The 20475-nt window shown below is 29.2% G+C and overlaps 5 protein-coding genes across 17 annotated transcripts; 3 read left to right on the plus strand and 2 right to left on the minus strand.

The window, feature by feature from the left end:
• The first annotated feature begins 803 nt into the window (after positions 1–803).
• On the plus strand, positions 804–2850 carry LOC117235900 (lys-63-specific deubiquitinase BRCC36-like). Its single transcript, XM_033498363.1, has 7 exons — positions 804–914; positions 1362–1530; positions 1613–1817; positions 1903–1991; positions 2060–2161; positions 2319–2421; positions 2498–2850. The coding sequence occupies exons 1-7, from the start codon at positions 820–822 to the stop codon at positions 2638–2640; spliced, it is 906 nt and encodes a 301-aa protein (XP_033354254.1). The 5' UTR covers positions 804–819; the 3' UTR covers positions 2641–2850.
• Positions 2851–2901: 51 nt separating this feature from the next.
• On the minus strand, positions 2902–7978 carry LOC117235899 (kinase suppressor of Ras 2). Its single transcript, XM_033498362.1, has 16 exons — positions 7826–7978; positions 7139–7282; positions 6897–7044; positions 6529–6792; positions 6313–6466; positions 6051–6229; positions 5714–5977; positions 5492–5631; positions 4983–5106; positions 4716–4927; positions 4459–4635; positions 3914–4099; positions 3698–3831; positions 3489–3626; positions 3290–3419; positions 2902–3172 (listed from the first exon to the last, which is right to left on the minus strand). Exons 1-16 carry the CDS (start codon positions 7976–7978, stop codon positions 3020–3022), a joined length of 2700 nt encoding a protein of 899 aa, XP_033354253.1. The 3' UTR covers positions 2902–3019.
• Positions 7979–10023: 2045 nt separating this feature from the next.
• Positions 10024–15732, plus strand: LOC117235964 (ankyrin repeat domain-containing protein 13D). Of its 5 annotated transcripts, XM_033498487.1 has the most exons (15): positions 10024–10329; positions 11079–11214; positions 11291–11415; positions 11749–11794; positions 11867–12010; positions 12155–12226; positions 12640–12820; positions 12905–13130; positions 13207–13335; positions 13412–13562; positions 13645–13806; positions 13897–13997; positions 14081–14169; positions 14286–14289; positions 14580–15732. In XM_033498487.1, exons 1-15 carry the CDS (start codon positions 10231–10233, stop codon positions 14643–14645), a joined length of 1731 nt encoding a protein of 576 aa, XP_033354378.1. In that variant the 5' UTR covers positions 10024–10230; the 3' UTR covers positions 14646–15732. The 5 variants fall into 5 exon arrangements, with proteins under 5 accessions (XP_033354378.1, XP_033354375.1, XP_033354374.1 ...); XM_033498484.1 differs by lacking the exon at positions 14286–14289 and having other exon boundaries at positions 10025–10329; positions 13900–13997; XM_033498483.1 differs by lacking the exon at positions 14286–14289 and having other exon boundaries at positions 10026–10329.
• LOC117235970 (protein lin-37 homolog) lies at positions 14681–19829 on the minus strand. Of its 3 annotated transcripts, XM_033498509.1 has the most exons (8): positions 17617–17702; positions 17441–17519; positions 17199–17337; positions 16916–17131; positions 16477–16660; positions 16223–16371; positions 16043–16100; positions 14681–14922 (listed from the first exon to the last, which is right to left on the minus strand). In XM_033498509.1, exons 2-7 carry the CDS (start codon positions 17517–17519, stop codon positions 16079–16081), a joined length of 789 nt encoding a protein of 262 aa, XP_033354400.1. In that variant the 5' UTR covers positions 17617–17702; the 3' UTR covers positions 14681–14922; positions 16043–16078. The 3 variants fall into 3 exon arrangements, with proteins under 3 accessions (XP_033354400.1, XP_033354397.1, XP_033354398.1); XM_033498506.1 differs by lacking the exons at positions 16043–16100; positions 17617–17702 and adding an exon at positions 19811–19829 and having other exon boundaries at positions 16136–16371; XM_033498507.1 differs by lacking the exon at positions 14681–14922 and having other exon boundaries at positions 15802–16100.
• LOC117235966 (multiple inositol polyphosphate phosphatase 1) lies at positions 17667–20367 on the plus strand. 7 transcript variants are annotated; one of them, XM_033498490.1, is made up of 9 exons: positions 17667–17792; positions 18403–18593; positions 18699–19009; positions 19082–19207; positions 19277–19421; positions 19501–19601; positions 19665–19774; positions 19852–20046; positions 20123–20291. In XM_033498490.1, the coding sequence occupies exons 2-9, from the start codon at positions 18425–18427 to the stop codon at positions 20289–20291; spliced, it is 1326 nt and encodes a 441-aa protein (XP_033354381.1). In that variant the 5' UTR covers positions 17667–17792; positions 18403–18424. The 7 variants fall into 7 exon arrangements, with proteins under 7 accessions (XP_033354381.1, XP_033354382.1, XP_033354383.1 ...); XM_033498491.1 differs by lacking the exon at positions 17667–17792 and adding an exon at positions 17799–17919; XM_033498492.1 differs by lacking the exon at positions 17667–17792 and adding an exon at positions 17975–18061.
• The last annotated feature ends 108 nt before the right edge of the window (positions 20368–20475 follow it).

A 20475-nucleotide genomic window follows, 5' to 3' on the forward strand; every position in this document is an offset into this window, starting at 1 on the left:
ATAAGTATAATGGCGCAAAAATTGTTTTTCAAATCATATTTCTTAAAATATCAAGATTCTTATTTTTTTAAATTGATGTTTAATTAAAACGTATTATGATATTTCAATTTGGAAATGATCTATTTAAAAAATATTTTAATTTCAAAAAATCCAACGTATGAAAGATAAAGAAGACAATACTTTTAATACCTGAAAATAATACTCCTGCATTTATATTTTTCTTATCTTCCATAAGTTTCACAAAATTAAAATTAAAATATCTTTCAAACTAATTCTTCTCAAATACAAGTACTTACTTTTAATATACTTCTTTTATAGAGAATGAAAAAGAACGTCAATTGGTATATATTGATATATACAAAGACATATAGTTCAATTAAAAAAATAGGAATTTTGGAATCTTCGAAAATCCCCCATTTAAAAAAAGAAAGAAAGAATTATTGATATGATACGCTACAGTCCCCTTTGTAACATTATAAACAAAATTTTTTCCGTATGTCTACAAATTACAGAAATATTTAAAATGCAGAAGTTAGGCGGAACTTGTATAATCAATGTATTTGAATTACCATTTATAATTAACGAATGAAATATTTTTTAATGTTCTATTCTTTTCTCTCTTATTAAAATAATTTTATCTTGTTCATTTAAAAAGAAAGATGTAATATTTTGTAATAAAATAACTTCTACAATTATAACTTTTTCACTCGTTTTAAATCTTTTATATACTTTCAGTTTAGCAAATTTCATCGATTTTAAAATATACATATGTATATGATATATATTTCCACGTGGTATACATGCATATTTACTTTTCATATGTACAGATTATATTTATTGGAAAAGAAACGTCGTTTAACGCCACCTACCTTGGTTGTCACATTTTCCAAATGCGAAAGGGGATTCCACTTAGAGTAATAAGTGCACATCGATGCATAATTAGTGACAAAGTTTAGTTTGAACATTTTAATATTTCACGAAATATAATTTGCATAATAATATATAAAAGTTTAAAAAATACGAGAATTTAAACAATATTGTTATTTCCGTTCCGAAGATTTGCATAAATATATATATGCGTGTAATTCGTATGTAAACTTTAGTGATTTTCAACATTAATAAAACAATAATTATTTCATAAGTTTGTTAAACGGAATAATTGAAAGTATAAACATTGGAATAACAATATGAATGATAATTGGTTTTAAGTTTGTTTTTATTTTAAATAGTATTAAAGGTTACTTTTTCTTTTTTGTTTATAAAGTTTATATTTTTAAATATAAAAGAATGATTATACTATTTACCTTTGGTTACTAATATAAAAGTTAATCTTTCAAATCTCATGTTTAATATGATTACAGGCTTTCCATTTATAAAAAAACATTGAGAATAATAATTAAGTTTAAGATTTGCACGATGTCTGCATTTACATTGTCAAAAGTAGAATTACAGACTGACGTATACATGGTATGCTTACAACATGCCCTATCGACAGAAAGCTTTGAAGTAATGGGTCTATTAATGGGGGATGTATGTTCATGAGTATATATATTTATATAATTTGTTATATATGTAAAAAAATATATATTGCTTCATTAATAATTCATGTTAGACAGTACGTGATGTTGCAAAAATCATAGCTGTCATTATTTTGCGACGTCTGGACAAAAAGAAAGACAGGGTAGAAATTTCAGCTGAACAATTGTTGAAAGCTGTTACTGAAGCAGAACGCTTAAGTGAAGAATTGAAACGTCCTGTGCGTGTTCTTGGATGGTATCATTCTCATCCTCACATCACAGTTTATCCATCACATCTTGGTCAGTATAGAAATTATTTTATATTGTTATGAGAACAGATTATAATTACAAAAGAATCATTTTCATGTAACGAATACTTTCCCAGATATTAGAACTCAAACAAATTACCAAACAATGGATCATGGTTTTGTGGGTTTAATATTTTCAGTATTTTCAGAGAGTAAAGAAACTAAGGTAAACAATAAATAAATAATCTTAATGCTGTGTTACATTTTCAGTTTGTTAAATAAAATATTTTTTAGGAACAAGAGATTTCTTTAATTTGTTTCCAATCTCACAATGAGAAAGTAATAGAGATTCCATTAGAAATTGTTCATACACCAATATCAAATACATGTTTAAAAGTAAGTTTTCAAATAATACGGATTTGGTTACTTTTGGTCTACAAGTAAATTTCAATTATAATTTAATTTTTATATATTTTTCAGACGAATACAGATTTGGTTATTTTTAATTTATAAGTAAATTTCAATTATAATTTAATCTTTATATATTTTTTAGACAATGACAGATTTGCTAAAACTTTTGGTACAAGAAGAAGATGAGATGGCAGAAACATTTAAAGATCATCAGGATATTCTTGCCAACATATACAATAACGCTGGTTAGTTTATTTATTTTATAGTATGAAGAAGTTCTATTTGTTATAAAGAGAAAATTAATTGAGTTATTAATTACAGTGAGAACTCGAACATTGGTTCACATAACAGATATAATTACTAAGCCTTTGGTGCTAATGTTTAAGAAAAGGATAGCTTTAAATAAATTACGTGCTGCGTATCTTCGAAGGCAACTACAAGAACTACAAAAAATGTGTAACTGATGAAAGTTTTTGTTGTGGTTAAAAACAATGTTTCTCAATCTTTTTGTGTGTTATAATATACCATATAAGTACATTAAATTCAGTATTTTTTTTATTTTATAACAATGAATTCCCGCTTAATTTTTGTAATATTTATTGTTATGAAAGATGAAACGATGTTTTGTATACAAACTGTGATGTTACTTAAGAAATAAAATATCATTAATTTTTTTTCATGTTTATTTTAATGACGTTTGTTAGCCTAAATGAGAGGTAAACGAATGAATCTTTCAGTGATTATTTTTATTTTACCTTTCACGAACAAAGATCTGGCAATACTTGCACAGTTCTATATTTACACTACGAGAACAACAGTGTATTTAAATAGACTTAAATGTATTCAAAACACGGATTCTGCAGAACGAGAAAGATGTATAGGGTGAGAAGGACTACGTGCTAACCTTTTGCGAGGCAGCTTTTCCAAAGTAGTTAACAATTTTGCAAAATCGGGCCGATTTTCTGCATGATATGACCAGCAAAGCATTAGGATGTCCTATGAAATATATAAATAAATCAATAAGAAATAAGAAAAAGACTTATGAATTTTCAGGGAAGCTTGAAAATAAATTAATTAGAACTTTATAAAGTAATATTTGAATATGCTTTGTACCTTTACATCACGCGAAGCTTGCAAATTAGCTAAGGTTTGCTTCATTCCTTTACCAACTTGCCAAATGATAGCTTCTGGAGGTTGTCCTTTAAATGGCCATTCTCCACATAAAAGCTCATACCACACGGTCCTATAGTAATTTTTTAATGAAACGGATAATATTTTTAAATTGCAGTTTATGTCATCTTTTTGCACTAACCCAAATGCATAAACGTCGGTAGCTTCTGTAAAGGGTAATTCTTCCTGATCCCAATTCTGTTGCGGTCTCAATCGTCGAACAATTTCAGGAGCTAAATAACATAACCAGCCAGGTGGTATACTCAGTGCATTTCCTTTTCTGTTTATCAAAAAAAATCGATAAATATAAAATCACATTTCACGCGATATAAAACTAAGTAAAGAACTTACCTGTTTACATAACAAAGTTTTGTAACGCTGAACAAACCGAAATCTGTAATTACAACTTTTCCGTTTTCTAAAAATATGTTTTTACTTTTGAGATCTTTATGAATTATACCACGAGCATGAAGATATCCCATTCCCTAAATAATGAAGGACATATTAAAGATTATTAAAGTAATTAAACTTTCATACTAAAAAATTCATATAATATTCTTTATGTACCTGAGAAATCTGTTGAGCGATGATAGTGGTTTTGTTCATATTAAATTTATCTTTACGTAAATGAATGTGAGTGTAAAGAGTCATGCCTTTGCTCATACTAGTCACTATCGCCAAGCGCGGAGGCTTCATGCAAGCTCCCATAAATAAAACTAGATTTTCGTGCCTAGTTTTTCGGAATGTAGCCACCTATAATTTCAATAATGCATATCAATTAATTCCAGTAAGTAGTATTAAAATAATTCTATATTAAAATATAATTTCATAATAGATTTTTAAATATTTATGTTTACGAGTATTTGTACAATGAAACCATTTGTACATAGAACAAAAATTTAATTAGAGATAATAGTTCATTATATCTTTAATCACATACTACAATTAATCAATCAGTTCATGTTATATATAAGCAAATACATAAGCGTTAGAGTAAGCTGTCTTTCTCGTAAAATACCTTATATGAAATTTTACAATTAACAGAACTGCACTATACCATATTAATAGAAGCATTCGAATTACGATATTTTTTTATTATGACATTTATTTACCTCCAATTTGAATGCTTCCAGTGTTTTGTCGTCGTGTAAATAGTAATCCATATTTAAAACTTTAATTGCAACATTACCATGCCAATAGCCCCTGTACACTGTACCAAATCTTCCAATACCTATAGGTTCCCCAATTTTTAATTCATCATAAGGAATGTCCCATTCTCGCATAGATAACTGTAATAAAAATCATCAATTCCCAGTCCAAACTGATTTAGAATATAATAATGTTGCAAAAATATATTGGCATTACATACACTATTCTGTCGTGGCCAACGACTATCTCCTGGTTCTCCATCCGAGACTTGAGAATCTTGCGAATCAACTCTAACCGGTGTTCGCTCGGAATCTGTGCTAACACTACCAGATCCAGAAATACTCACAGTTCTTTCACTATCACTTGACATGGTTGTACCTTCGAGTCGATGAGTCTCTAATGTAACACCTCCTTTCTCATTGAGCACAACATCTACAAGTAAGGTATCATAAATTTGCCATCTATTGCAATGAATATTATGAATTACCTGGAAAATGAAACTGTTGTTTGGCAGGTGCCTGTGGGGTTTGGCTAGTATTGGCAGGTAGCAAAGCTGGACTAGAAGGCGTTGAGCTGTTACAGCTCGAGGTATTTGAACTAGAATCCGCGCCCTAAAAAAAAAGAAAGAAAAAAATTAAAATTATATCATTAACCTTTTAACCTACAATATCGTGTGAGAGACGTGGTACGTTGATCGGGCCAAACATAAACAACACGTGTGAGAGGTGGTACGTCGACGTTATTGATTTATTATTCATTTCAAGATAATAAATATATCTTGTTCAATGATCAATTGATAGTAATTATTTATCAAACATCTTGCAAAAAAAATTAGTTGTACCTTACACATGTATTTACATATTAAAAGACATGTGGGATTTGCACAACTTCAAACGCTCAGCCAAACCGTGAAATAGCTCGACGTGTGTCCGACCTTGTTGTTGTTTATGGCACGCGATATTGGAACTTAAATCGTAAGGCAAGAGGTTAACATACCTGAAAAGGTATATTCATAGAAGAATGTGGATGCGATCGTTTTCGATCCCTTCGATTTAAAGAGCTCAATAAATTTGAATTATGATGATTGGGAGATGTTATACCAGGCTTGCTTAATATTGGAGAAACATTTACCATACCTAAAAATTAAAATTTACAAAACATTCTGAAGAGGAATTTGTAAGAAACGATAAAATTAAATTGAAAAAGACATATATATACCGTCGCCTTGTACGGTTTTTTTAAACTCGTCAAAGAGTTCCTGAGGTAGGCCACAAGAAGGTGGTACTTTGGATTCGCAATCTCGATGACATTTGTATTTACATTCTTTGCATTTCAAACCTGTGCCTATAAACATCTGCTTATCGCAGTAGTCGCAGGTTGTCATCATTTTAAACGTTTTGGTAAAGCGGTGGGCAATTATATGGCCCATTCCCCGGGTTACAGTCGGAGTACGCGGTGACTTTGGCACTTGGAGACTTGTTACTACCATAAATAAAAACAATTTCTAATATTCATTTAACAACATAAAATTTCTAAAATGAAGGATTATATTTACCTGTTCCCTTAAAACTGTTATCATCACTTTCAGCACTAGAATAAGGTGGTGACTTAACAGGACTATTACTATTTAGCAAGAGATTTTCCCCTGTAATGTCTGCATTACTACTGCAAGATCCTGATTCTGTAGGCAAACGATTTCTTCTCCCGACAGAACCAACAGAATCATTTCCACAACTGTGAAGATAATACAAGGGTACTTAATATAACTTTCCTTTAAAAAAGGAAAAGGACCATGTTACTAAAAATGTAATTATTACCTTGAAGCTGTATCTCCATTTTCAAGACGGTTTGCTAATTGTGATTCATGAGACTTTGACTTAGTTAAAGGAAACACTTCTGGTTGTGATATTGTATTTTGTAAACCTATTTGATGTTTTTTGCAAGGAGGTGGAGTTGTTGGAAATTTAATTCCTGTTTGGAAAAAAGAACATTTTTTACAACTGTATAAATTAGAAGAAATAAGAAACACTTACCACGTCCTGGCCTTTGTAAAAGAGGTGTGGAAGGAGGACTAGTTGAAGATAAGGATGTAACGGAAGAAGCTTGTGCTAATATATCACTGTTAAGATTGTTGTTATTATTATGATATGGAATGCTGTCTTCTGAAGGAACAGAGCACCTTGTCGTACGTGATCTTGCTGGCCTAGGAGATGCTCCAGTACGTAAATGAGGTCTATCCCAAGAATCCCAATATAAATTCATATCACTGTTATCCTTATCTCCTTTTAGGAGAACGTCTAAATAAAGTGTTATATAAAATATGTTATATAAAATATGTATATATATCTCAATATATATTTATAATAATAATTTTACTAAATATAATCAAATAAATCATTACCCGTATATCGACGAAGATTGTGCAATGCTCTACACAGTCTACGTAATTCTTCCTCATGTTCAATAGTAGTTTCTCCCAACATAGTACCTAACTCATGCTCAGATTTTTCTTGAAGAGCTTCAAGTGAGTTAGCTTTAGAACAAATCATCTAAAATTTGTTAATGATGTAGAAATAAAAAAAAAATCTCAATAACTATTTAAATAAGAATAAGAATCTCATGTTTCTAAAAATTTATTTGTACCTGAATAGATTCTTGAGTAAGACCCACTACTCTTAACCATTGTTGCAAGGATGGGTATTGTTCCATTTCTGCAGGCAATGATTCTCCTAAAACCATTCTGGCTTTGGTTACAAGTTGCTTTGAATATAATTTGATAAGTTTTCCCTAAAACATATTACATTCATACAAATAACAAAAAACAAATAAAAGAACATACAATTTGCATCTCCTTTAATAGTAAATTAAATAACTTCATTACAATTTTGGTTTAATTTTATGATTACCAAAAATGCTTCTTAATCATTGATTTTTAAGTCATGAACTATTTAAAAATCCTTCTTATTATGGAGTGGTTAAAAGATTGATTTAAAAAAAATCAGACAAATCTTTTCAACAACTCGAAAGACATCCTACTCTAAAATATATAAAGCACAATTCCTTAATTTGTATTGAAATCATTACCAGTAAAGAATACATAGTGAAAAAAAGTAGCAGAAGATTACTTTCAAAGGGAAAAAGCTTTAGAAATATTCATTATGATAAATCGTCAGCAGACACATAAATACAAATTTCAAGACGATAAAGAAATATATTTGCAACTTGTTGACAATCAGAAAGCAACCCTTCGCGAGGTCAAGGCAACCGTGCTGAATGTAATAAAGGATAAATTAGGGAAGGATTGAAAGGATCGCGCACTCTTCAAGGTACCTCGAGCGTTCGAATTTCGTGTTGAGTCAGTTCTGCGCTGGTGGAACATTGAGTCCTCAAGCCTTCAAGTCGATCAGCGGAGATGTCAATCATGGATTGAACGACATCTAAGGTTCGATCATCTTCTTGCTCCAACTCTTCGTCGTCCGCCATCCCGCGCCACGATGACGGCTCCGATGTTTCGTTGAACGGGAGGCCGATTTCCTATTTCACAGGCATAATTTCGTTTCGCACGAGGCTCCTATCGGTCGCGGATTTATTACTGACTCTCCGTGTAACCAAACCACTTATCAACATTGACAACCATCTTGGCCGCCTATCGGTGACGTCAATCGGTGCCCGACAATCCGGGATCTCAGTGCTCAGTGCGTTCATTCGAGCGACATCCAAGCATTCCTAAAGTCGCTTTTCTCGATCGCACAGGGTGTCACAAAATATATGGAGGATTATTTATAGGATGGGCTTTAGATATCAAAACGATAAAAAAACATAGAACAAGAAATGAAGGTTGTTCTTTGAGTTATAAAGAATTTTACATAGATACATTATATTAAAAATATAAAATACTTATCTCTCTATCTCATTTACATACTTGATATCTTTTACTCTAAGACTGCTTCTTGATCTTTTGTCTACCACGGATTCCCTTTAAATAATCTTTTGTTGCTATGCATACCCAAGATTTAACTCAAAATTTTAATCCATAATGTGTTTGACATATGTATATTTGAAACATTCAATCAATTGCTCATAAACAAGATTTAGATTTAAAGAAGAGAGGTTTATTATAAATAAATACACATCCTATTAAATATTTTTTATTCGGATAATAAAATAATAACTTGCGTGTGTGAGGACTTCGCGGGCTTTGCGGCACCAGGGAGTCCATGGATCACAAGTTAAATTTCCGAACTGAAATAAATGACGACATAGGATAAGTATGGATAGAATTTTGGCTGTTATATTAGAGTGAAATATCAATTATAATGCTATTATAATTGAAGGCTACAAGGGAAGGGCACAATATATCACATTTTTTATTTTTACAAAAGGACAGTTTTAATATTCAATATGTTGTCGATTCCATATAACTAAAATTATCCTTTTTTTTGACTTTGAAATTCTTTATAATTTTAAAAATATTGCTTGTTGTGATATTAAAACATTGGTAGTTCTAACAATTATTTTTCGTCCTTCTTAATAAAATTTCGTCAACTTATAAACTATTTTTAAAAGACCCATTTCTATCTTTGAATTCCACTTGCAATGTCATGTTAAAATACTTTTTATACCAAGCGTACTATAACTAAAATACATTTTAAAAATGCGTAATAAACCTAAGAAGTTTTGTATAAAATCACGACGATTATTGCTATATATTTACAATATATATAGGTATCAATACATAATTATAAAATGTTATAAATAACTATAACTATTAATCAACTATCAATATTTTAAAAATATATTCAAGAATAGTGAAATAGCAAGAGCACATATTTAATTTCTAAATTTTAAATAAGCAGAGAAATAGGTTTGGCTGTACGGAGATATAAATATTATATTTCCAATAAAAGATGAAAGTTGCAAATTATTATATTTCTTCTCTATAGTCTTCATTTATTATTTATTGTACATACAAAATGTTCTCTGTGCCATCGTGTGAACCTGATTATGTATCTAGCGATATCGATACGTAAGGCAGGAGTGAATTTTGAAATCATCTATTAGGTTGTCCGAAAAGTGTCTTTCTTTTACAGACACGTCTTTTACAACAACGCATCTTTATACAAACATGAAACCTAATCTGTGGAACGTTGTGATCTTTATTTTGATAGAACAAAATGGATCATACTTAATTTGATAAAATAATATAAAATGAAAAATGTTGTGTATCCATTATTTCCTTATAAAACGAAAGAAACTTTTCGGACGACCTAATATATACGCGTGCAATGGAGTTGTATTTTAGATTCATTCTGTTTTTTTTTCCTTTTTTATATTTATTACGATATGTGTAATATGTGTACAAAAACAGAACGATATATGTTTCAATGAATAAAAGATACATCAAATTCATTTGAAGCACAGGTGAAGAAGAATTAAGGCTGTAATAGCGTAGAGTTGAAGTGCATTGGTTTAGGAACGTTAAAAGTCTGATAGCGTCATATATGTATAAGCGCCACTTGCAACATTTCTTTCGTTGACTTTGGTGCATTCAATATGATATTCAAGGTTTCTTATCTAGCTATTTTGTTCGGTCAATGAATGATCAAAATTTAGTCGTTGCTTATTCGTTTCGGTGTCATGTATTTGTTAGACGAAATTTTATGTTGTTCATTCAAGTCGTGGAATTTATAATAATTGTTGGTGTTGTATGTTACCGTTAACAAAACTTCAGAGAAATGGTGAATATAGACACGATACAAAAAAATTATCCGCTCCATTGGCTTGTGTGGAATAATAATTATGTAGAACTCGAAGAAGAATTATCTACAAAGCTGGTTGGTAAAATGATAAAAAATAGAAAGAAAAAGGGAACTGTCATTTGGTCATTAATCGTGTTTAATCGTACCTGTGATTGAACAGATACTGACAAGAACGATACGCGAAGCAACTATATTCATCAATTGTTTTCTTCTTTCTATAAAACATCTATAAAATGTATACATGACAGATGACAGTTTTTATTTCATGTTAGATATTAGGGTACTTGTTTCGTAATTGTCAAAAAGTAAAAAATATATATAAATATGATAAAAATAGCTCTATTGATATTAAAAATTTGATATAAAGAAATTGTTTTTTGCACATATGTGTGTTATTTAGATTATAAAATACAATATATACATACATATAAATTTTATTTTTCTGTTAATTATATTTTATTGCGTCAGATGGTTAATTTTGAAATTATTGAAATTGTTTACATATTATGATATTGATTTAAGATCATTTGATACACTGACAGAGAGGCTGCTGAGTGAAACCTTGTATGAGTTAGAAACCCTAAATGTTCAATGACTTGTAACTTCTGATGCTATGTGTTCAATATACCAATGATTTGATAAACCTTAATAAAACTACTGTGCTAGTTATTAATGTTGAGAGCACGTAATGTCATTTAATATTTATCCATATGTATGTATTTCTTAAAATTCAGATCATATATTTAAAATAGCTTAATAATATATTTATGAAATGTCTTAAATTGTTATATATTAATAAAGTAATAATATGATATTTTTTATAGCATGATATTGAAAAGCTTGATAACAGAGGAAGAACACCATTGATGTTAGCTGTGACTTTAAGTCATATGGAGTCTGTCGGAGTATTGTTGCAACATGAAGCTAATGTTAATACAGAGAACACTCAAGGATGGAATGGTAATAAACATATAATTGTATCTATTAAATTACCAAATTAATCAGTATTCAAATTTTAATCTTATTATTTTTACAGTGGTTCAGGAGGCAGTTGGTACAGGAAATCCTGAGTTAATACAAATGGTGCTAGCACATAGAGATTATCAAAGATATTGTAATCGGGTAGCTGGTATTCCAGAATTACTTCATAAACTTAAACAAGTAAGCTTATTAAGTCATGTATTTATTAGCCATGCAGAATGCTTGAAAAGTTTGTGAGCATTTGAAGATCTTATTCAGCATTTGTAGTAACAATTTATTAATTATTTCCATGAGACGAATTCTTATGAAAAAGAAAGAATATTTTCTTTCATATGTGCATAAATAATAAATTTTGTCATATTCAGAAACAGTGACAAACCTTCACAAACACATATACATGCATGTCATGTGCTTTTCATCAACCATTAAAGAAGCTTATAAGTGTTTGTCAATCATTCTCATGGCTGATGGAAATCTTGATTTGATGAAACTGAAATTGAATAATATTTTTAGGCTCCTGACTTTTATGTAGAAATGAAATGGGAGTTTACTAGTTGGGGTAATTATAAATTACATAATTTTTTATTGTTTTTGATTAGAAACATTAAACTAATAATTTATTTATTATTAGTTCCCCTTGCCTCTAGAATATGTCCTAGTGACACATACAAGGTATACAAACAGGGCAGCAATGTAAGAATCGATACAACTTTATTAGGGTTTGATCATACAAAGTGGCAACGTGGAAATCGTAGTTACATCTTCAAAGGACAAAGTGAGTATTTGAATGTGGTTCTTTGCATGAACACATTAACATTCCTTGAGTTTATTTTAATCGCCAGGTTTTTTTTGTATGTTTTCTTTTATATTAATAGTAGAATCTTTTATTTGTTCTATAATTGTATATATTAAATGCAAGCTGCATCACATGTACCTGTGGCAATTAGATGTGAACGGAGTTATGTGTTCAGTATGGTGGGACGAGAGTCAGGTGACAGAATTACTTTTAAAATTAATGTGGTGTGCAGAATGGTAGAGAATATTGTAAAACACTTCTGTGAAGTAGAAAAGTTTTCTTATCTACATATTTATTTATTTCTATTTCTATTTATTACTATTTTCTTACAATTTTGTTACTTTTGAAAAGTTGATATAATAAGTTGAAATTCTAGATGGTAAGTGCAATCTAGACATTGTAACAAAAGTAATTACTACTAATATATTCTATATCTTTCTAAGTAGTTAAATATACTTAAATAAAAAAGAAATATTTGAAATGAATTAGTGTTGACGTAATTAGTTGTAGAAAATTACAAACTTAAATAGAACAATGTGAGAATTTTATTTCGATAAATCTTTCTTAAAATATGTCTTTTCAGTAATAAAAAAAATTTATTTATGCAGATGATGGAGCAACAATGATGGAGGTAGATCACAAAACAAGAAAAGTATATGTTGAGCATATTAAACTCGTAGATATTGACGATATGCAATTAATGGAACCCTCTGAAGAAGGTGTTTTAACCCGGCTTACGAATCCGATTGTTACTACTTATATAGATACGGATAAAATTAGCTTTGAACGGTAATTATTTTCCTTTATTATTGCTATTTTATTAGTGTTACTACATTCACGTGTTTTCATTAACAATTATTTATGTTCAACTAGCAATAAAGCTGGTTTGTGGGGATGGCGCTCTGATAAAAGTGAAATAGTTAATGGACATGAGTGTAAAGTGTTTAGTGCATGTAATGTAGAATTAATAACGAAAACTCGATTAGAACATTTATCTGATCCTGATAAGGCACGAGCTCGTGCTCCTCGTACACCTCTTCAGTCGTTTCTTGGAATGGCGGAACAACAGCAGGAAAACAGTAATAGCGCAACTACTAGTGTAATTTTCTTTTTTTTAAACATCTTTACACATACATTATGTGATCATAATAAAATTAATTTATTATTCGTTTTAGGAAGAATATAACAATGTCGGAAATCCTTCTAATATAACAGCTGAGGAATATTTTGACCCAGACGTTGATTTAAATGGAAGAGATATAGGTAGACCAAAAGAAGTTAATACAAAAATTCAGAAATTTAAGGTATTACAATAAAACATTATACATATTAAGCTAATATCTGTATATATAGTAAATATGATTAAATATGAAATTGCAGGCAACTTTATGGCTTAGTGAACAGTATCCACTAAGTCTTCAAGAACAGATTATGCCAATCGTCGATCTAATGGCAATATCTAGTTCACACTTTGCAAAATTAAGGGATTTTATCCAAATGCAATTACCAGCTGGATTTCCTGTTAAAATCGGTAAGCTTTAAATTTATTTATTTATTTTTTTAAGTTAATTGGTATTATTTGACAAATGATGAAATTATTCTCCTTTTTGTAGAAATTCCTTTGTTTCATATATTAAATGCAAGGATAACGTTTGGAAATATTTTTGGCATGGATCAAGAAGTGCCTCATGTAGGACATTTAGAAGAAACTAACAGAATGACTTGTTTAGTTGATGATATTTGTTTTGAAGCACCAGTGGGATACGTAAAACTAGGTAAATTTAATATTTATATAAATTAGATATTAAAGGAAGATATCGAATATGCATTTTATCTACGATTATATTATGTAATTATCTACTTAGCAGGTGCTGAAGTTCGGACGCAATTTATGGAAGAAGAAGACGATCTTTTACAATTTGCTATACAACAAAGTTTGTTGGAAGTTGGTAGTGAACGCGATGAGGTACAGATGTCTAAAGCTTCTTATATCTCTCCAAAAAGATTTATATTGAAATAAATTCTAATAATGTAACTCAATTTATTAAGGTTGATATATGGGAAGCCTTACGAGCGCAGAAACCATCACGGCCCACAACGCCCAATATGACAACTGAAGAAGAAAGGCAATTACAAAGGTATGAAAATACGTCATCTATAGGAATGCATATGCCATTTCAGATATTTCGCTTTTATTGTAAAAGTTCTAAACATTTTATTTTGCATGTGTTCTTATGCAACAATTCAAATTCAGAAAGGTGGGTGATGGATTGCTATCAGTATTAAATGCATAATAAATATTTAAATTGACAATAAAAAAATTAACAACAAAATATATATATAAATATTTTTGCAGAAAATTCAAGGAATTGCAGCAAATATTAGAGAAAAATACAATTAATCTTGGTGTTCTATCTTTTGTACATGTTAACAATATTATAATAAATTTTGTTTAATGCAAATAATTTAATTACATATAATAATATAATATTCTTAGGAAATTTGTTTAATAAGTCATTGTAAATCTTCAACTTCATTTTTAATGCAGAGCGATTCAGGCAAGTCTGGCACTGTGTCAAGACAGTACTGCTGGGTGTGCGAGCGGTCGGAATAACTTGGATAAAACAAGTGATATAGAAAATGCTGACTCGCTCGAAGACACGGCGGAACAATTAAGACTGGCATTAAGACTTTCGGAACTACAACAATTGGAAGAAGAACAACGTCGATTGTTAGAAGAAGAAACGTTTCGACAAGTGCTTGAGTTATCTCTTACAGACAAGTGAACGTGCAATACTTATTAAAAAATTTGATCAAATTATACTTCCACAACTATGTGAAATCTTCCAGCTGCGCAAGCATCATGTGGCTGTCATGCGCGAAATCATTTCCTACAGTTCACAAAACACATTAAATAAGTAATCCAGTTGTTTACAACAGACATTTGTTATTATAATATATATATATATATATAGATATATAGTTACAGTATACATAACTATATATACATATACACATATATGTATATATATAGTTACGAATACAAGTCAAACGGTGGAGATAATATAACATTAACTATGAAAGTAAATGATTTAAATTATGTTATTTATTTCTTAGCTACATTTTATATGAGTGAAAAGATTGAGTAGTATGGAGGAACATGGTATATACGAGTATATATATATACTCAGAAGTCTTGAAAATTACAATTGCTCTAATAGAAAGGACGGAATATTCTCGGATATCCAATTAACATTTATTCAAATAACATCAAATAAATAGGGATAAAATCTCGTTGAAAGTACGTACTGTAAGTTACGACTGTCAATATTTCGAATAAAAAGCTTGTAATTCTCAAGCCTTCAACGGTATTCGTTTTGTCCTTTCTCCTAGTCTCTATAGACTCGAATCTTCAAAAACTTTTAGCATCAAAATCTAGGGATATATGTATCGGATTAATATTTTAATTAATATTCTATATAATAATCTACTAAAAAACTGCCTCTTAATGTTCGGGCAATTCCAAGTTCCTTTTTATACCCGTGATAATACAATTGTAAGTAGCGTTTCGATTAATTGAGAATAGTACCACTGTAATGAAAGTATATTATTTATTCTTTATAGTTTATTCATTGTAGACGAGTAATTTCGTTGAAAAGTTTAGTACAAATCAAATGTATGAAATAAAAAACAAAAACAGAGTTATTACTTAACTTGTTGCCAGTATACCAACAGTTTATCGAAAAACAAACAAATTGTACTACATATCATTATTCTGTAAAAATTTTTATTCCAAAAATGAATTATTGCTTGTCGTAACAGTTCTTTCATAGATGAATTCATTTGTCTTAACAAAATATAGTTACAGTACATTAATTATATTGTAATAAAAAGGTATATTTCTACAAGCAGTATATAGCAGGTATAATTATGTGTATAAAATAAAACGTGTGTAGAAAAATACGAAAAAAGATATTTATATGACACTAAAACTAAAATTATATTTATTACCAATGGGTGATAGTAATCAATCTACCAGATAATGGGTTACTCAAATTCTGATTGTGCCCTGAAATAGAAATAATGTTTTTATAATAAAATTACCTTTCACAGTATAAAATATAATCTAAACGATATTTTTATATAATTCCATTTGTTTGCCTACGTAATTCCAAATTTTTTAATATGTACCTCTTAAATATAGTATTTAATATATTTGCACCTTGCGTAAAACGCAGTTCATTTTTATGTGCTTGTTGATGCCATTTTTTGCGCACAGCATTCCAATGTACTCTATGTTCTCTCAACAACATTTCTCGTGATTTTAGGGTTTGTCCGTCCTATAATGTATCATGTATAACAAGTATTTATATTACGCTGTAAGTAGTGATTATGATATCATATTAGATCGATAAACATAAGATTCATCAAAGTAGATATCTCACATAATCTAAAATCAATTCTTCTTTTTCTCTAGGTATTGGTGAAGGTATACGATTTCTAGGTATAGCTTCTTCACAAGGTAGTGGAGGTGGCAAGTAATAAACATCACGAACTTCTCCATTACTATCCAATATATTATTACTTATATTCACTTCATTCACTATTTCTGGACTTGGACTGCGTACTCTGAATATAAAAACAGTATAAAAATCATTTTTCTTTAATATTACTTTTTAGAGTTCAAAATATATGTAATAAACTAATTAAATGGGTCCTTCTATGATATTTTATGAGTAATGTTAATTATAATATGTTAAAGTTAATATTTATGAAACTATAATAGAAATAAACAAATATTAAAAAATTATTATACATGGAAATCAAAATAGATGAATAATAATTGGAAATTTACAGCTTTACGACTGTCTTCTATTTACTCACTTTGGTACAAGATTAGGATTTCTTGGTTGATTTGCCATCCATGCTCTACATATGGGATAAAGTGGTGTATCTTCTTGAAACTGAGCTAAATCAACACTTCTATCAAATAATTTCATTACATAAGTATGATGAAATGCAGTATCCATTTGCACTTGTCTACGGCGTCTAACTTTACGTGGTTGTTGAAAACCCATTGATTTTGATCTGTACATATCACTGTAAATAAAAATATATTATTTAATTATAAGAAAAAGAAACATTTATACATATTAAAAGAAATTACATTTTTTTCATTGAATGTTTATAATCTTGGGCAGAACTTTCTTCACTTGAATCTGCTGATGATCCTGTATCACTATGCTGCAGTAATTCTCTCAGAGCACCTTTTAAACGATCTCTTGCAACAAGTACATCATTATCTCCTAGAGCAAAATATATTTTAATATCAATTATTTCACACAGTCAATTATAATATTCTACTAATTATTACTACAAAAATTAGGTATAAATAATATTCTCTATTACCTAATTCATCTTTTATTTCTATCTTCACACGACCAGGTATTGGTACAGGTGGTGGTTGAATATTTCTCTTTTTCCCCATCTAAATCACAAAATGATTAGCATTCATTATGTCATATAAACATTTACAATAGTCTTATCAATTTCTAAAACTCCATAATAATGTATTACAAACATACCTTCCACAAAGGAGTTTAATTCATTTGAGCATTGAATTACAATTACAATTTACAAATTACAATTTTCTTTTAGAAACAAAATTGTACGTAACTATTATTGCGAAAAAGAGATATGATGAATCAATATTAAGTATTTATTAATAAATGTTGTAATATTGCGTATTCGAAAATATAAGGTTAGAATATAAACTCTAACATGATTCTATAATATTTCGACATAAACGAAAATGAAATAATTTTCAATTATATTTTTGTTTTATTTTTAATCTTTTCAAATAAAAGCTACGTTATGTTAGTTGGATAGTAAGTAATTATTGTATTGTAGGAACACAAATCAAATATATAAGCATCTCTGCATGTAGTCTCCAGTAGTTGTAAAAGTTACGAGTTTGTTCGCTATAGCATAGTTTACTACTGAATTATTCAATTTTTAATATTTTTATTGGTCCCAAATTAACTTTTATATTTTTGGAATTCGATCATGATGAATGTTATATTTTTTATTTTTACATGAATTATTAATTTAGTTGGTTATATACGTTTTTGTAACAAAACCTAAATTTTTCAAAATTGTATCTTGGCTAGTTGTATTGAATTACATTTTATTAAGTGCTAAAAATTTTGTAATTTTAATTGAATTTACTGATTTAAAAGTTATTGAAGTACATATGTGTGTATGTGCATATTAGAAAATTGTGCAATATAAAATTGTGCATTTTTGATAGTTTCATATCAAACAATGTTTCAATAATGTCTTAAATTAAATACTAATTTTGTATGTTGCAGGTAGTCAGAAACTAATAAAGAGATGCGACTATTAAATGCTCAAGTATTTTTAATTATTAATGCAATAAGTGCAGCATTTATCTTCGCACACAATTGCCTTTTGGACAATAGAGATTATAAATGTAGAATAGGAACTAAAACACCATATAGATTTATATCAAACCATGATGATTCTCCTCTTGAATACCCAGGTTTCAACCCAGTATTTAATTCAATACAATAATTCAATATATAAAAGATTAAAGTATTCTTTATCTTACTATTCAATACCAAAAAAGAATTTTTATTAATCACAGGTTGTATTTCAAGAAAAATATGGTTAATTTTAAGACATGGTACAAGATATCCTGGTAAAAAGTATATACCATCCATGATTGAAAAATTGCCAAAGTTACAAAAGATTATCCTAGATAACTATAAAGAGAATGAATCAGAATTTACAGATGAAGATATAGACTTATTTAAAGGGTGGAAAATTACTTTTAACGAAGATGATATTATGAAATTAGCAGAAGAAGGAGAAAATGAAATGATCGATATTGGAGAAAGATATCAATCCAGATTTCCCACTCTTATGCCAGAGATTTATGATAATCAAACTTATAGAGTAAAAATATACAATGTATAATATTAATACATATTTTTATTATATTTATTAAATAAAAATATGAATTTTTAGTTTAAGTACACTGCCACTCAACGCACAGAGGAAAGTGCTAAGAACTTTGCTACTGGTTTATTTGGAAGACACAGTAGTTATCGAGTTCAGTATCCAGAAGCAGAACACAAGGATCCTGTGTTAAGAGTAATTTTCAACTATATAATTCAATAATAATATTTTCTGTTATTTGATCATTTTGTTTTAAGTTTCTAGTTTTATAAACGTTGTCAACGTTGGCGTTCTGAAGTGGACAAAAATCCGGATTCGCGAATAGAAAAAGAAAAATTCTTGAAGAGTAATGTTTATAAGAAGATGTTAGAAAACGTTTCTAGACGTATTGGTTATCAGGTTGATCACGGTATGCAGTATACATGGAAACTAATTATGAAACACAAAACTAAGAAGAAAAATGTATCAAAATAAAATTTACGTTTTAGAAATTGTACATTTGATGTACGTGATGTGTGGATTTGAAACTGCATGGCACAAAAACTCCGAGTCACCATGGTGTAGAATATTTTCACTAGATGAGTTCAAAGTAAAATTTTAAAGTCTAATTATTTGTTGAATTATTATGCTAAATTAATTGATATTTTTCTAGGTACTCGAATTTGCAGATGATTTGGAATATTATTGGAACGATGGATATGGTTACAAATTGTCTTATGAGCAAGCTTGCCCAGCTTTGAGAGATGTTTTTAACTTTTTTATGTAAGAATACATCATTTTCTTAGAAAATTTACTTACATTGAATATTATGTTATTAAAATCTTGTTCTTAATTTATAGGGCAGATGAAGGACTGGTAGTATCGGTGTATTTTAGTCATTCAGGAACCATTTTGAAACTATTAGCTCTATTAGGAATCGCTAAGGAAGATCAACATTTAACGCATGATTTATTTTCGTTATATGCGGAGAACAGAGCCTGGAGAACTGGGGTTATCGATACTTTCGCATCTAATATCGCATTCGTTTTATACAAGTATATTTATTTATATATTTTATATGTAATCTAACTATAATAATCTAATATAATAATGGTTTTCTTTTTATTTTAGTTGTTCTGGAGGTCCCAGTATTCTTTTCATGCATCAGGAAAGACCATTACATCTACCAGGTTGTCCTATGAATGTGCCATGTCCACTGTCTACAATGAAAGCACTTTACCCTGACCAAGAAGAGGAATGTCAGTTCGAAACATTGTGTTCAATGGAGGAATCATCATAAGGATGATGCAGGACCATGACAGACTTTATAAATTGTATCAAGTATATATATTTACAGTTTATTATACTTAAAAAAAAAATGAAATGAATCGAACGTTCCATTTTAATATGACATAATATATGACATATGTATGTACCGACTTGAAATATCGACCTCGTAAAAGATCAGAGTGTTTGAATTATAT

The sequence above is a fragment of the Bombus vosnesenskii genome, unplaced genomic scaffold (genome assembly GCF_011952255.1).
Source record: "Bombus vosnesenskii isolate JDL3184/JDL3185 unplaced genomic scaffold, Bvos_JDL3184-5_v1.1 scf7180000013334, whole genome shotgun sequence".
NCBI lineage: Eukaryota > Metazoa > Arthropoda > Insecta > Hymenoptera > Apidae > Bombus > Bombus vosnesenskii.

What these genes read in the sequence shown, in the direction of transcription:
- LOC117235900 (XM_033498363.1), top strand. Translation starts at nt 820, where the DNA reads ATGTACAGATTATATTTATTGGAAAAGAAACGTCGTTTAACGCCACCT. An exon ending in TGGGTCTATTAATGGGGGAT is followed by an intron (nt 1,531 to 1,612) that starts GTATGTTCATGA and finishes AATTCATGTTAG; the next exon opens with ACAGTACGTGATGTTGCAAA. An exon ending in TATCAAATACATGTTTAAAA is followed by an intron (nt 2,162 to 2,318) that starts GTAAGTTTTCAA and finishes TATATTTTTTAG; the next exon opens with ACAATGACAGATTTGCTAAA.
- LOC117235899 (XM_033498362.1), bottom strand. Translation starts at nt 7,978, where the DNA reads ATGGCGGACGACGAAGAGTTGGAGCAAGAAGATGATCGAACCTTAGAT. An exon ending in CTATGAATATACCTTTTCAG is followed by an intron (nt 5,107 to 5,491) that starts GTATGTTAACCT and finishes CTTTTTTTTTAG; the next exon opens with GGCGCGGATTCTAGTTCAAA. An exon ending in TCGCTCAACAGATTTCTCAG is followed by an intron (nt 3,832 to 3,913) that starts GTACATAAAGAA and finishes TTCATTATTTAG; the next exon opens with GGAATGGGATATCTTCATGC.
- LOC117235964 (XM_033498483.1), top strand. Translation starts at nt 10,231, where the DNA reads ATGGTGAATATAGACACGATACAAAAAAATTATCCGCTCCATTGGCTT. An exon ending in AAGAATTATCTACAAAGCTG is followed by an intron (nt 10,330 to 11,078) that starts GTTGGTAAAATG and finishes TATTTTTTATAG; the next exon opens with CATGATATTGAAAAGCTTGA. An exon ending in GTAATAGCGCAACTACTAGT is followed by an intron (nt 13,131 to 13,206) that starts GTAATTTTCTTT and finishes TATTCGTTTTAG; the next exon opens with GAAGAATATAACAATGTCGG.
- LOC117235970 (XM_033498506.1), bottom strand. Translation starts at nt 17,519, where the DNA reads ATGGGGAAAAAGAGAAATATTCAACCACCACCTGTACCAATACCTGGT. An exon ending in AATCCTAATCTTGTACCAAA is followed by an intron (nt 16,661 to 16,915) that starts GTGAGTAAATAG and finishes TTTTATATTCAG; the next exon opens with AGTACGCAGTCCAAGTCCAG. An exon ending in AAGAATTGATTTTAGATTAT is followed by an intron (nt 16,372 to 16,476) that starts GTGAGATATCTA and finishes GATACATTATAG; the next exon opens with GACGGACAAACCCTAAAATC.
- LOC117235966 (XM_033498490.1), top strand. Translation starts at nt 18,425, where the DNA reads ATGCGACTATTAAATGCTCAAGTATTTTTAATTATTAATGCAATAAGT. An exon ending in ATGATAATCAAACTTATAGA is followed by an intron (nt 19,010 to 19,081) that starts GTAAAAATATAC and finishes ATGAATTTTTAG; the next exon opens with TTTAAGTACACTGCCACTCA. An exon ending in ACAAGGATCCTGTGTTAAGA is followed by an intron (nt 19,208 to 19,276) that starts GTAATTTTCAAC and finishes TTAAGTTTCTAG; the next exon opens with TTTTATAAACGTTGTCAACG.